We start from the raw sequence: 15,062 nt of genomic DNA on the forward strand, positions 1-15,062 counted from the left end.
GAGGCAGGTTAACAACGGCTGGTAAGAGGAGGCTTTTCAACTAGCAGTGGCTCCAAAGAGCAAAGGAAACTTAGACTTCAACGGATTCAGACAGGTAACTCTATTTCCTGTCTTCCTAAACTGTCTGGGCAAAGCTCCTTTGTAAGCGATGTTTGAGGTCAGATTTGGGTCAGAGCCTCTCAGTTTAATTATTTACTTAGTATCTCCGAGGAAGTTTATTAGCACAGCTACTCTTTTTATTTTCTAGCCAGTGTTAAAGCTTGCCAGTATGTCTTTCACCCTATATCATCAATGAATGGGTGTGATTCACAGTAGCACAGAAATCAGACACAGTGGGGCATGGCCGTAGTCCCAGCATAGAGTTCCAGGCCAGCAGGGATACATATGACCCTGTCAGTGACACCAAGAACAACATATGCCAAGGTGAGGTACTTAGATAAAAGGGTCTCTCCTTCCCGGAAGAACTGTGCTGGCCCAGCCTGTGCAGGCAGTTCGTCCAGCAAGGCTGAGTCACAAAAGGGATCCATCTACACCTTCTGCAGGGAGGAAGAGCCCGTTCTCCACCTTTCCACTCACTGGAGCATGCTATACCGGTTACACACGAAAACTATAGAACAAACTGAGCTGACGCGGAATGAGGCCACTGAGGAATCACACTGGCGGGCTGGAGCACTATCTAAAAATTTCAGGCTCCATCTTTGGAAATCCAGGTCTGCAGTTTAACATCTTTTCTCATAATAAACGTGCAACTTCGAGTTTAAAAAATACTACGATTCTGGAACAAGAGGCTCAGTTGAAGGGCAAGATGGATCTGTAGAAGAAGTCAAGGATGAGTCAAAATGGGCAGGGGTTGATTTCGGCTAAGATCTTTGAATTTAGACGTAATAGGGGAGAGTGTGAAGCAGCTAAAATCTCAGCCTTTAAAAAAATTTTTGTACTGAAGCTCGAACTCGGGATCTTTGCGCATGCTTGGCAAAGCTCTCCACCACAGCTCCGTCTTCTTCGGCTCCAGTTTCTCATTTCTGGCCTTTTCACATTTTGACTAAACCAATCAGCCAGATCTTTGTCAAGCTCGGTTCGATTTGGCTAATTCTATTGCTTAGGTCTAGTCTGGTTGCTAAGGTACGGCGCTGCATGGTTGCTGGGGAAATGACGTCACCATGTGGGCGGGATAAACAACCTCTTCGTTCTGCCGATTGGCCGTCATGTTAGAGACCGGCTTCTCTGTCGCGAGGGCTCCTGGGCTGATTGAGACTCAGCTGCTCCCAGGCTGCTCCTCCGAGCCTCAACACCGTACTCAATGCAAGAATTGTGACTTAGGCCATCCTGCCATGCTCCTTGGCTTCTCAGGTACTTTTTGACTCGGTCAGGTGCCCATAGTTGGGGCGACTACCCTAACCATGGGGAATTACGGAATTTATAGTTCTAAACTAGATCTGGGTGGACTCTGGCTTTGTAAAGGAAAAAAAAAAAAACCTTTTAGAACTCCCAGGAGTCTCAACTAGGAATTCTGGAATTTACATTGTTTCTGCTTCTTTTCCTCCATGCCCCCAGGTCTGAACTACACTTGACCCTTCGCTGTTCCTTTATCTTATCTACTGTGGAAGGGGAATCAGGAGATCCAAATGGAGACCTCACCTATCAGCCCCGTGCAAGAGAAGAACACCGCTCAGCCGCAGCAGCGGGAAGAGAACACCCAGCAAGACCTAAATGCAGCCATTCCGTTTAGGCAGCAGTCCCCAGGTCTTCTCCCTGAAGTCCTGGAGGTGGACGTGAGACCAGATCCAGCCAGTCAAATTGTAGAGACTCAAGGGATTGAAACCCCCCGGGCTGGATTTGAGGGTGACTCTGATAAATTTCATGTCTCAACCGATGAGAAGGCAGAGCACCTCCAAGCTTCTGACCTTTGGTACTGCCCCGATGGGAGTTTTGTAAAGAAGATCATAACCCATGGCCATGGCTTAGACAAACCCAAGCTAGGCTCCAAGTGCAGAGTGTTGGCTTTAGGATTTCCTTTTGGATCTGGGATGCCAGAGGGCTGGACAGAACTAACCATAGGCATAGGGCAGTGGAGGGAAAAATTTTGGGGGGAACTCACAGAAAAATGCCTAGAGTCTATGCGTCAAGGTGAGGAAGCAAGGATTCACCTTCCTGGATCCTCTGCGCCTCTTGCCAGGCTCAGACTGGAGTCCTTCACCAGTGGCCGGGACTCCTGGGAACTGGAGGCCGTGGAGAAGGAGGCTCTGGCCAAAGAAGAACACACAAGGGGTACAGAACTGTTTCGAGCTGGGAACCCTCTAGGGGCTGCGCGATGCTATGGTCGGGCTCTCCGGCTGCTGCTGACTTTGCCCCCACCCGGCCCCCCTGAACGGACTATGCTTTATGCCAATCTGGCTGCCTGTCAGTTGCTGCTCGGACACCCCCAGTTGGCAGCCCAGTGCTGTGACCGAGTGCTGGAGCGGGAGCCGGGCCATTTAAAGGCCTTATACAGAAGGGGGGTTGCTCAGGCTGCCCTCGGGGACTTGGAAAAAGCAACTGCCGATCTCAAGAAAGTTCTAGCAGCAGATCCCCAAAACCGTGCAGCGAAAGAGGAGCTGGGGAAGGTGGTCATTCAGGGAAAGATACAGGATGCTGGGCTGGCTCGGGGGCTGCGCAAGATGTTTAGCTGATTAAAATTTTAAAATTTAAAAGAGACAGGAACCCATGAATTGTGTTATTGTATTGTGGGATTTTCAAGTGTCCCGAAGGAGGGGGTTTCAACTCATATCCTAGGGAGTTAGCGACGGTGTCAGTGAGCTACTTCTTGGTGGAGGGGGTCCAGGGAGAAACTTATCCGCCCCCGAATATAGGACAGGCTGTCTGTCTATTTAGGATTAGAGCATTAAGCACTTTTTTCTTTTCTTTCTCTCTCCCTCCTTCCCTCCCTCTTTCTTTCTGTGTGTTTTGGTTTTTCTAAACAGGGCTTCTCTCTGTAACAGTGCTGGCCGTCCTGGAGCACACTTTGTAGACCAGGCTGAGATCTGCCTGCCTCTGCTTCCTGAGTGCTGGGATTAAAGGTGTGCACCACCACTGCCTAGCCACAATAAACACTCTTTAACTGCTGAGCCATCTCTCATCCTAGATGCTGGGACTGTACTCGTTCATTTATTTATTTATTCATTCATTTATTAATTATGCGTATATTGGTGCCTTCATGAGTTTGTGGGCACTACGTGGGTGCAGTTGTCTGCAGACTACCGCTCAACCATCAACGCCCAGATCCCAGAGCCTTAAGTGCTAAGAACTACATTTCCCACAAGGCTAGTCTCTGAGGCCTGTATGGCGCATGCGCAGTCTCGCCTGGACGGTAAAGCGGCTGACTGCTGCCATGTTCCCATTGGCCCGGCATGTACAGTCATTGCTTCTTCGTGTCACGTGCTCTGCAACCAAGGCCTCTGAATAGTCAGTAAGACTTCCGGGACGCCCGGTTTTCCTTAGCGAGCCCACGGATTTGCTGAGGCCCGGAGGAGGCGGGCCAGGGAGCCGGCTCATGGTGGGGGGTGGGGGGAAGATGGCGGAGCTGATGCTCCTCAGCGAGATCGCCGATCCGACGCGATTCTTCACCGACAACCTGCTGAGTCCGGAGGACTGGGGTGCGCGGGGTGAGGGCCCGCGGGGGAGGAGCGGGTAGCGGCTCTCTGTGGGCCCGAGGCACGCGGGAAGGCAGCGGACGCCGAGCCCATCCTCTGAGGGAGTGCGCAGCGGGGCTCGCGCTTCCCGGGGATGCGGGATGAAGGGAGATCTTGGTCTCCCATGGGAGCACGGGGCTGCCCGGGGTCAGGGGAGAGGGGCTGGACGCTGAGAGTGTACGGCTGTGCGAGTGGGCGGGCGGTGGGTCTGGCCCGGCCGAGCCAATGAGGAATGGAGCCGGGGCCGGCGTGCGATCCTCCTGACACGCGGGCCTCCATGCAGACAGCACCTTGTACAGTGGCCTGGATGAAGTGGCCGAGGAGCAGACACAGTTGTTTCGTTGTGTGGAGCAGGATGTCCCGGTATTGCTACCTCAGAGTTTCTCTTATAACCCTTGGTGGTGGGAGGACGACCCCAAACTTGAAGTCATCACCAAGCCACAGAGCTAATCTGCTCTTGTTAAACCCGCAAATCGGGAAGAGAAAGACCAGTTTCAAGGATCCAATGGTCTAACTGGTGCAAGCTTTAGAGACGCACCCGAGACCGGCTAGCTAAGTTGGGATTTTAGAAAACAGCCCCTTCTAGCTTTTTGAAGTCTCTCTTTGGGATTGACAGCAGTGTGTTTTACAGGGGCGAGAGAACTGATTGTTAGAAGTTGTTAGTAAAACACAGTGAAAGATGAAGACAGCATTTTTGTAAACTCTGGGGCCTTCACACAGTGGGCTTCTTAATTTCCAAGCTATGTCACACCTTCTCACCTTCCTGCCCTCTAATACATCCTTTCCCTTAGTTTGACAGCAGCTCTCTGGATGTGGGGATGGATGTCAGCCCCCCTGAGCCTCCCTGGGACCCTCTACCCATCTTCCCAGGTAAGGTAACCTGATTTCCCTCATCTTTCCAAACAACCCTTCTCTTCCCGCTGCTTCCCAGAAAATCCGAGTCCTTGTGTGCTTTCGTACTGTACACCCCGTCTGCTCTTCCTTGGTGTGTGTTGTCTGCCCTTGCTCTCCTGCCCCACCTCAGCACCACCCTGCAGGCAATGCTAGGCTCTGCTCCTTGGTTATTTATTTCTGCAGTGTTGGCTTCGTGTAAGCAAGGCATCGTCTCAGTGCCGAGTTTCATCCCCACACTAACCTGCTTATTTACGAACTTATCTCCCTCCAGATCTTCAGGTGAAGTCTGAGCCGTCCTCTCCCTGCTCGTCTTCCTCCCTCAGCTCAGAATCCTCACATCTTTCTACAGAGCCCCCCAGCCAGGTGAGAGCCCCCCACACTCATCCCCCTCCCCCGTGGTTCTCTGCAGCTCCACTCCACATGCTGAGGTACTGTTTGTATGCTGTGAGTCACAAGGTGGCGGCCTCTTCTTAGTCACAGTCCCCTCAATTTCTGTCCTTCCAGTCTGGTTGGGTAGAAGGGAAGATGGGGCCTTTTGAATGTGCAGAGATGGGGGTGGGCGCTTGGGAAAACAGTTGAAGGCTGAGGCTGGGTAAACTGTTCTTGCCCAGGCCGCCTACTGTGATGTGATATTCGTGATGGTGAGAAAAAAATAGAACAAAGAGCCTGGGGCAGCCTAGGTATTGTGTCAGGACTGAGCAGGGTGCGTTTGCTTGGCGGGTTGTAAGCTCTCAGGTCTTCCGTTCTTACTCTCTTGGGTTCGCTCTGCCTCCCTGCTCCACCCTAACTCTCACAGGTTCCTGGAGTAGGGGAGGTGCTGCATGTGAAGATGGAGTCCCTGGCACCCCCACTCTGCCTGCTGGGAGATGATCCAGCATCCCCCTTTGAAACAGTCCAGATCACTGTAGGCTCCGCCTCTGATGATCTCACAGGTAATCACAGCTTGTCACTGACCCTTCAGAACTGCCGCGGGGGGGGGGGGGCGGGGGGGAAGCAGTGGTGGCACATGCCTTGAACCCCAGCACTCGGGAGGCAGAGGCCAGAGCACAGAGAGAAAGGAGAAGGAAGTGAAACCGCACACTGAAAGTGAGACCTCGAGAAGTATAGTCCCAGCACGTGGGAGGCGGCCGTCTGGTCTGCAGACTGAGTTCCAGGACAGCCAGGCCTGCACAGGGAGATCCTGTGGTGTAAAGCAAAAACACAGAAACAAAAGAAACAAACCAAAAATTAAATAGGATAAAAACCTGCCAGAGGGAAAGAGGCTGAAGAGATGGCTCAGTGGTTAAGAGCACTCACTGGCTGCTATTCCAGAGGACCTAGGTTCAATGCCAGTACCACATGGTGGCTCACAACTGTCCACACCTCTAGTTCAAGGGGGCCCGAGGTTGTCTTATGGCCTTGTGCACTTGCAGATGCTTATGCACATGAAATAAAGATCTGTAGAAGAATTGTGTAGGAGTGCGGGCCTTGTGATTGACAAGCTTGCCCTCGTTCGGGAGTCGTCCACACCAGTGCACAGGGTCTGAAAGGGAGGGGAGAGCAGACAGCTGTGTGTGCGAGAAGTTAGGGAAGGTCGAGGTGGGAGGAGCCTCAGTCAGTTTACTGTCTCTCCTGGGCACTTGCAGTACCTCATGTCCTTCATCTCCAGTATTTACCCTACCAGCCAGCCACGGCTTCTTAAAAGATTCCATTTTACGTGTATGGGTACTTTGCCTGCATATGCACCATGATGCCTTCAGAGATCAGGTGAGGGCGTCGGAGCCCTTGGAGTTACTGACAGCTGTTAGCAACCACGAGTCCTCTGGGACCAGTCTTCTGCAAGGGCAGCGAGTTCTGTCTATCTGAGTATCTCCTCAGCTCCCGATAGCCAGCTCTCATGTCTTCTGCCTCCCTCAGAGATCCAGACCAAGCTAGAACCCGCCTCTCCGTCTTCTTCTGTCAACTCCGAGGCCTCCCTGCTGTCCGCAGACTCCCCCAGCCAGGTGACACACCTCCCTCTCAGCTTCCTTCTCCAGGGGTGTGGGAAGTATTCCCTGACCCCCTGCTCCACACAGACATTCCCAACTAATATCTCTGGACCGCCCTGCAAAGGCTTTTCTAGGAGAGGAGGTTCTGGAAGTGAAGACAGAGTCTCCGTCCCCTCCAGGGTGCCTCCTGTGGGATGTCCCAACCTCTTCACTTGGAGCTGTCCAGATCAGCATGGGTCCATCTCCTGATAGTTCCTCAGGTAATGGGGTCTCCTTACTGCTGGCGTCCCGGTAAAGAGACCTCATAGCGTTTAATTGCTTCCTTTCCCTTCCCTTCTTTCAGGTAAAGTTCCAGCCACTCGGAAGCCTCCACTGCAGCCCAAACCTGTGGTGCTAACCACAGTTCCGGTGCCACCTAGAGCTGGGCCTCCCAGCACTACTGTCCTCCTGCAGCCCCTGGTCCAGCCGCCTGCAGTGTCCCCAGTGGTCCTCATCCAAGGTGCTATTCGAGTCCAGCCGGAAGGGGCAGCTCCTGCGGCTCCACGGCCCGAGAGGAAGAGCATTGTTCCAGCTCCTGTGCAGGGGAACTCCTGCCCGCCTGAAGTGGATGTATGTGCTGGGGAGGGTAGGAGGCTGTCACAGGAGGGAAGGGGACAGTCTGGAGGCAGCAGCACGGTGAAGGGCGCCGATGTGCAGGATGGAAGTCTGAGGGTGTGGGGTGCTGCTGTGCTGTGAGGTGTCGGTATGCTTTTACACGTGGAGGGGCAGCACACCTGGCTGGAGGCTCAGGGCATGGGCAGTGTCCCACTGGAAAGGCAGCTCAACTGTTCTTAGCTGGAGCTCCACTAACTTTGGGCTTGGAACAAGAGTTTGGAAAGGAAGTCCTAAGGAGAGGGTTAGCCAGCACTGTGGTCCCACAGTCTCACTCATCCCACACATAAGAACTAAGAGGGCCCTTTCCCTGTTGGAGAGGCAGGAGAGTGGCCGTGAGCTGTGGGTAATGAGCCCTGGGGCTGGGGCGTGTCTCTAACTCATTTCCATTCTCTACCTCGCTGGTGCAAGGCAAAGCTGCTGAAGCGGCAGCAGCGGATGATCAAGAACCGAGAGTCGGCCTGCCAGTCCCGCCGCAAGAAGAAAGAGTATCTGCAGGGCCTGGAGGCCAGGCTGCAGGCTGTGCTGGCCGACAACCAGCAACTGCGCAGGGAGAATGCTGCCCTTCGGCGGCGGCTGGAGGCCTTACTGGCAGAGGTTAGCCTGTGCTGTCCTTGGAGAGGGGCGGGAACGCAGGTCCCCGTGTAACGTTCACCTCTTGCGTCTCCCTCTGCTGCAGAACGGGGAGCTCAAGCTGGGGTCTGGAAACAGGAAGGTTGTCTGCATCATGGTCTTCCTTCTCTTCATTGCCTTCAACTTTGGGCCTGTGAGGTGAGACCCTCACTTCTTCCCTGCAGCCTCAGGATGGAGCTGAGCCTTACAGCTGCCTGGCTGCCTGCTCGGCCCATCAGTGCGTGCCCGCTTACACACGCGTGCCCGCCCCTCAACCCCAATGCTGTGTCCAACAGCCATTGCTGCTGTACTGTTTCCCTCGGAGGAGGTGCGTTGTGGGTGGTGGTGGCAGTGTGAGTGAGGAGTGACTCCAGGGATGGGGACTGCCCCGGTCAGTCAGGTGCTTGGCTTACCAGCGTGCGGACCTAAGTTTGATCCACTAAACCGCATTTTGAAAAAAGCCAGTTGTGGTAGCATGAACTCATATGGCAGTGGGAAGACAGACATTCCCAGGACTCACCGGCCATTGGTGAGTGACAAGCTGCTGAGAGACAGTGTCTTACAAATAAAATAAAAAGGTGGGCTGTGCTGAGGAGTGACTTCTGTATGCACTTGTACATATTCATGCACATGTTTAACTTATCTATGCACGTATACATTTATACATATGTATGCACAAACCCTTGCCCCTGACACTTGTTCAAGTAGCTGGCAGTCTTACCAGCTCTAGAGTTAAGATCATTCATTTTCCTTTCCTGTTTCCTGGGCCTGTGAGATCGGCACCCTGTCTACTTCCCGCTCACTGAAGGGAGATGCAGCCATGTGGAACAGATTGTGCCTGCCTTAGTCTGCAGAGGTATGACTGAGAAAACTGGGATGTTTCACCTTCCTGCTTCCCTGCCCACAGCATCAGCGAGCCACCTCCAGCTCCCATGTCTCCTCGGATGAGCAGGGAGGAACCTCGACCCCAGAGGCACCTGCTGGGGTTCTCAGAGCCAGGGCCGGCTCATGGCGCTGAACCCCTCCAGGAAGTTGCCCAGAGCCCTGAGGAGCAGCAGCCCAGCCCTGCAGGCAGGCCCAGCTTCAGGTGAGACACTAAAAGGCCCCTTCTCTAGGAATAAGGAGAAGCCTTCCTAAAGCCTGCCTTTGCCTGGTGTAGAGCCACAGTTGCTCTTGGCCCGGGGGGGGGGGGGGGGGGGCTTTGACGGTGCCCCGTGCTGGGCAGCCTCCAGTCACTGCCTCCTCTGCTTCACTTCAGAAACCTGACAGCCTTTCCCGCTGGGGCCAAGGAGCTGCTGCTTAGAGACCTGGACCAGCTCTTCCTCTCCTCTGACTGCCGCCATTTCAACCGAACTGAGTCTCTGAGGTGTGCCGTCTGTCCTTTGAAGCCCCCACAGACAGCCCAGCTTCCCTGCCTTGTCACGCGTACTTGTGGGTACAGAGCATGCTTGTTGGCCTTCCTTAGAAGTGGTGGCCTGTCTCCCTAGGCTGGCTGATGAGCTGAGCGGCTGGGTCCAACGTCACCAGAGAGGTCGGCGGAAGACACCTCACAGGGCCCAGCAGAGACAGGTAGGGCCAGTGGGCAGGCCAAGGAAGGTGAGAGACCAAACTAGTGTCCTGGAGATTTCAGACGGACATCTTGTAGATATTTCGGGGATTCTTGGGGGACATGGAGGAGAGGGTGGGAGATAGCACCAGCTTCCAGGGACCGCCTGTCTCTCCCTCCTCCCTTTACCCTCTTCAAATCTTTAGATACTTCTCCTTCCAGAAGTCTCAGCTACGGAGGAAGTCCCCTCCAGTGAAACCAGTCCCCACGCAGCCTCCAGGACCCCCTGAAAGGTAAGTGCTGCGTAAGCTCTTCTAAGTGAGGTCGCTAGAAAGACCCCAGGAGGTCACTGCCATTGTCCTCTCAGCCAGGTCTCTGAGTCTGTCCTCATCTGCCTAGGGACCCTGTGGGCCAGCTGCAGCTCTACCGCCACCCAGGCCGCTCACAGCCGGAGTTTCTAGATGCAATTGACCGGAGGGAAGATACCTTCTATGTTGTCTCCTTCCGAAGGGTGAGCTCCCCTCCCTTCTTCCATGTGCCCATCTCTCTGGGTCTCCAGTCCTGTTCTTCAGTGGGCGGTTAGAGTGTAGAGCTGGGAACCTGTCGGTGTGTCTTCCGCTGCCACCCAGCACGGCCTTCTGCTCCTAGGACCACTTGCTGCTCCCCGCCATCAGCCACAACAAGACATCCAGGCCCAAGATGTCGCTGGTGATGCCAGCCATGGCCCCCAATGGTAATTCTTCCCTCTGGCTATGGGGAGGGTTCTGAAATCTAAAACCAAGGAAGGAAGGAGTTCTTGCAGAAATCCAGCAGGGGGCACTAGGGCAAAAGTGCAAGGAGAAGCTGTCCAGAGAGATGATGCTCTCTCTCTGAGAGGCTTGGAACCAAGGGAAGATGGCAAGAGACATGGTCCTGAAATTGAGCATCGAGGCTTCAGATGTCTGCAGGGGAGATGAGGAGTCCGGGGTACACAGTGAGACCCTTTCTCAACCAGACCGGAAAGTGCTCTGACGTGCTAGGCAGCGAGGGTGCACTGGGGCCTGCTAGACTCTCACTTGGCCTTTCTTTTTTCACATCCTCTCCTGTGTGCCCCCCACTTTCCCACGCCATCCCTGTGCCCGCCTCACTCGGCCTGTGGGCTGCCTCCATCCTCTTCACAACTTCGAAACCATTTTCCTCATCTCACTCCAACCACTGTCCGCCTCCCTCCTCACAGAGACCGTGTCAGGCCGGGGTCCCCCAGGGGACTATGAGGAAATGATGCAGATTGAGTGTGAAGTCATGGACACCAGGGTGATTCACATCAAGACCTCCACCGTGCCCCCCTCGCTCCGGAAGCAGCCGTCCCCCGCCCCAGACAATACCACAGGTGGCCCCATGCCAGGCTCGGCAGCCAGTCGTGCCCACCAGGCCTCCCAGCAGCCCCTCTACCTCAATCATCCCTGACTTCTTCAGCTCACATTGGCTTAGAACCAGGTTGGGGAACCTGGTCCTGATGCTTGGGGCAGTTGGTAAAGGAAGGCGGGTGTGGGGATTAAGCACTTAGTGGGATTCGGGTGGGTGGTTCCTCTCTTCTCACTCTTTCCAGAATATAGGGCTCCTCCCATTCCTGCACCCCCAGTCCTCTTCCTCCAAGGGTGCCGCGTGAAGGTGGCTCCTGTACCCTCTTCGTTCTCTCCTTTATCTTTCGGGAGTAAAGGTGGGACTTGGTCCCCAGGTGGGACAAGGGATGGCCGTGGGTGGCAGAAGTCAGTTTACGTGTGTGAATATCTTTTTTTTATTATTATTATTAAATAAACAACTCGGAGGGGTGTAAAGGGATGGCGGCCACCTTCCTAGTGTGTGACTTGTATAGTGCCAGCAACAAAGGACCCAGCGCTGAAGATGGCACGGTGGGTGGAACGGAGACAGACCTCATGTCATCCCCTCGCCCCACCCCTGCAGCTCTAGGACATGTCTGTCTGCTGTCTGTGGCGTGACAGCAGACGGTACAGATCACCAGAATGTGGCTGAGTAAACAGGAAGGAGGGGCCCCACGCCCTTCAGGGTGCACAGCAGCCCCAGCCTTGCTCTGCTGCAGGTCCCCCTGCTTTCCAGGATGAGCTGTGCACACAAACAAGGGGGGGGGGGCAGGAAGGCGGGGTCACAGTGCAGAGGCTCCTGGGGAGAAGAAGGGGGCATGTTATGGGACATCCTCTTGGCCCTGAACTGAAGACAGACCTGAGGGAGGTCCAGATGGATGGAGACAATGGGTCAGGCAGTCAGGGCTGTGTGCTCTGAGTGGGAGGAAAGGGACCATATCCAGATGAGGCCGAGTCTGCCTGGCTGCTGGGTCCCCTGCAGTGGCTCCCATTGCAGCAGTACCTTAGGCTGACCCTGCAGGAGTGGCCTGGGTCAGCTGGAGGGTGTGAGCTGGACCTGGGCTCCAGGCCCAGATGACTGGACAGGGGCTGCCTGGCTCTAAGCCCAGCCCTGAAGGAGGGAGGAAGAACCTCACGTGTCCAGCCAGGCTTTCCCCTCCTCCCTCTACCCACCCCTACTGTTTGGGGTGAAAACAGACTGGGGAACTATGGCAACCTGGAACTGGGGCTCCCAGGAACTCGGCTTCTCCTCCCTCCAGAGGGCAGCTCTGGTCCATAGCCACTTCCTGTCCCAGGATCCCTGAGCACCTTATCCAGGGAGTAAGGGAAGCAGATGGCCTGGTCCTAGGCCCCCTCACGGCCCTGTGTTAGCTGATGTCCTTAAACACCTAGGGCTCGCCCTCTGTAGATGGGACCGGCCTCTACTTTTGGGGGCGGTACTGTTAGGCCCTGCCTGTCCTGGATCTGCTTCAGCTTGCACCCATCACTTCCCCCACCGCATTTGGGGAGGTGCTTCAGGGGCTGGTACCCCCCCACACTGAAGGCTCTGGGATGGGCACCCCAGACCCCTTCTGTGTGGTGGAAGACTGGGGCCTCAGACATGGAGGCGGAGGAGGGACGCAGAGCCTGGGCTGCAGGGCAGCAGGTGCGGAGAGGCTCGGGTTCACTGCTTCCTGGTCAGCTCTGGGCCCTTCGCCCTGCTGTCCCTGCTGTCCTCGAGCTGCTCCCGCGCCTTCTCCCTCTGCTCACCCCTCTGCTGCCTGCTTACTTCTCTGTCCCTTCGGGTTTTCCCTTCCTCTGCCTCATGGTCCTGCTCCTTGGTCTTCACGTCTCTTCCCGCTGGCCCTGTGCTGTGGTCTCACTGTCCTGTCCTCCCGCCCACTCCACGGTCCCACCACCTTTCCCCTCCCCCTCCACGCTTCCCTCCCTCTCTGCACTTCACTCCAAGCTCAGTCCTCTCCCTGGCTGTGGGGGCCAGGACTGGGGAGCCCAGTGTTTGCCTCATCATTCTGCTATGGCTTCTGGATACAGCACATCTGGATCCCGGGGCCCAGATGTGTGGTTGCCACAGCGACCTCAGTCCCTCTGGTAAATACAGGCGCCCACCCACTCCAGAGCAGAGAACAAAACAATTGTGTGACTTTCTTTTGTCACGAGATAGAAATGTCCTCCCTCCTCCTGTCTCTCCACACCCATGTCTCCAGACAGAGTTTGAAGGCCCCAGACCCTTCTCGCCAGGGTGTTGGAGCCCTCTAGCTTTGTACTTCCATTCTCAAGCTCTTTCCTTCCCGGTCCCCATCCTTACCCTGCATCACTGAGCTCTCCGCCTTGCATCTTGGCCACCCCAACCCCCGTCTTAGGCAGTGTCTTGTCTACACAGTAAGAAGGCAAATGGAGAAATTTCAAAAGTCCCAACTTCTTCGCCATTCCTCAAAACCTTTGAAGAAGCCACTTTAGTCCTTCCCAGAGCTACTGCTGAGGGAGACTAGGCTCTGGAATAGGCCAAGCTGAACAGCACCCATGAGACTTTTCCTCACTGAAGGATGAAGCCTGTGCCGAGCTGGACAGCCATGTCCAGAAGCCAGGTCCTGTTTCCTGCCCTTGCTTCCCGGGATGCGTCCTCGGCTTGCCCTCTGGCCTCTCTCTTAGACCCTGCCCTCAGTCGCCCTCACTCTTTCTGGCCATGTTCTCTCTCCCTTTCCTCCTTGCTGTCTTTGAACTTGAAGGGCCATTCAAGGATACAGTGCTCAGAGCCAAAGACCCCTAGAGTAAGAATCCTGGGAACAGCCAGCACACATGGTTCTGACAACACTTTGACCTTGCTGCCCCCACGACACCTCATTAGAGCCACTTCAGCTCCTGACTTTCCAGCCCCAGTACACGTGGGATAGTTGACTGGGGTTATTTCTGTTCCATCGGTCTGGTCCACTGGGAAGGCATTTCACTTTGGCTTGTACTGATGGTCCATAAGAAGTAATGGAGATTTCCCTTTCCACCATCTCTGCACTTTCTCCACCTCATGGTCCCTGCCTGTGATCCCCCAATACCGTAATTCAAATCCACCACATTCTAGTCTCCCAGTAACTAACTGGTTATCAACAATTTTGTTTAACCAGTAGTTTTAACTTGAGGGGCAAGGTCTACATAGCATCCTTCGGTGTATGTGAGGACCTCCTCATGGGGGAACCAGATCTTGGAGGTCACTACTTAGCATTTGAATACATATCAGCACCAGACCAGCCCCCACCCAGATTTTCATTTTTGTATACATAAGTCTCTCGCAATAATAAGGAAAGTACAGTAAGAACAGTTACGAAACAATTTGCTGCTTTCCAAGTTATCCCTGATTGGCTAATAAAGATGCCTACACCCTGGGCTGGGGCGGGGAAGGGGCAGCAGAGGGAAGGAAGGTTCCAGGCCTCGGAGTCTCAGGTGGGACTCAGGAGATCCGGGAGGAAGAAGGAAGAAGCTGCCATGGGGTAGGTGGGTTGTGAGCTCATGGCCATGAGAGCTGGCCTGGAGGAGTAGGAGCTGCCCAAGCGGAACACGGCATGTGACATCCCAGGGTCACCTCAGGGAAGTAGCGTAGAGGGTGGCAACTGCCCAAACGGTTTCTGTGTCTTATTTGGGATCTAGATGCTCTAAGTAGGGGTAGAAACTCCTAATAAATATTTAAAGGGGTTTTAACAACCTTCAGACTAATATCCACAACAGCTGACCTTCATTCCTGATGGTGAAGCCAGGCAAGGTTTGCTGCTTTGCTGGACATGGGAAAGACAGGATTTCCCAGGAGTCTGGGTTCCAGGAAGAAATGGTTCTAGACAATCATGATTTCACACTTACAGCTGTATCAGCCTCCAGTTCCTCCCCAGATGTTTTGAAAGCACATAAGCCCCGCATTCCTGTGTGGGGACCCAGCATCCAGCCCCCACAAGCCATCATTCTGGCTCTAGATTCAGTCTGTGTCCTGGCCACTCACATAGCCAGCTGTATTAATGGTGACACTACTTCCTGAGTAATAAAGCCATGGGACAGAGGGAAGATACAGATATGTCAGTGAGCAAACTCCGAAACTCAGGGTTATCAGGAGCCACACTGCCACCTGCTCTCCCAGCAATGGAATGCAACTTGAAGACCCCTCATCTTTTCCTCTGCTGCCTCCCAATTTCCCAAAGGAGCCATTACGTACTCATGGCTCTGGGAGACTCTGGCCAAGGCAGAGGAAGGGAGCTAAGTCCAGTTCTATCCCAAATGCTGACTTCATCTTCTCCATCAAAGCCAGGAAAAAAGAAAAAAGGGGGGTGAAAAAAAAAAAAAAAACAGCCACACACCCAGACACATGGGTACACCCATGAGGGAGGTC

At 54.5% G+C, this 15,062-nt stretch overlaps 2 protein-coding genes across 4 annotated transcripts; both read left to right on the forward strand.

Moving 5' to 3' along the window:
• Positions 1-1,226: 1,226 nt before the first annotated feature.
• FKBPL (FKBP prolyl isomerase like) lies at positions 1,227-2,669 on the forward strand (the record flags this gene model as incomplete). Its single annotated transcript, XM_080937645.1, has 2 exons — positions 1,227-1,350; positions 1,555-2,669. Exon 2 carries the CDS (start codon positions 1,626-1,628, stop codon positions 2,667-2,669), a length of 1,044 nt encoding a protein of 347 aa, XP_080793771.1. The 5' UTR covers positions 1,227-1,350; positions 1,555-1,625.
• An 860-nt stretch (positions 2,670-3,529) lies between these two features.
• Positions 3,530-11,141, forward strand: ATF6B (activating transcription factor 6 beta; the record flags this gene model as incomplete). Of its 3 annotated transcripts, none has more annotated exons than XM_080937849.1 (17): positions 3,530-3,641; positions 3,952-4,031; positions 4,460-4,538; positions 4,834-4,925; positions 5,359-5,494; positions 6,459-6,544; positions 6,654-6,789; positions 6,873-7,138; positions 7,592-7,777; positions 7,860-7,951; positions 8,700-8,879; positions 9,051-9,158; positions 9,280-9,361; positions 9,561-9,631; positions 9,738-9,849; positions 9,987-10,071; positions 10,555-11,141. In XM_080937849.1, the coding sequence occupies 17 exons, from the start codon at positions 3,530-3,532 to the stop codon at positions 10,782-10,784; spliced, it is 2,133 nt and encodes a 710-aa protein (XP_080793975.1). In that variant the 3' UTR covers positions 10,785-11,141. The 3 variants fall into 3 exon arrangements, 2 of the variants coding, with proteins under 2 accessions (XP_080793975.1, XP_080793976.1); XM_080937850.1 differs by having other exon boundaries at positions 3,530-3,632; XR_013975536.1 differs by lacking the exon at positions 10,555-11,141 and having other exon boundaries at positions 9,545-9,631; positions 9,987-10,012.
• Between the last annotated feature and the right edge of the window lie 3,921 nt (positions 11,142-15,062).

The sequence above is a fragment of the Micromys minutus genome, assembly GCF_963924665.1.
Source record: "Micromys minutus genome assembly, chromosome: 25".
NCBI lineage: Eukaryota > Metazoa > Chordata > Mammalia > Rodentia > Muridae > Micromys > Micromys minutus.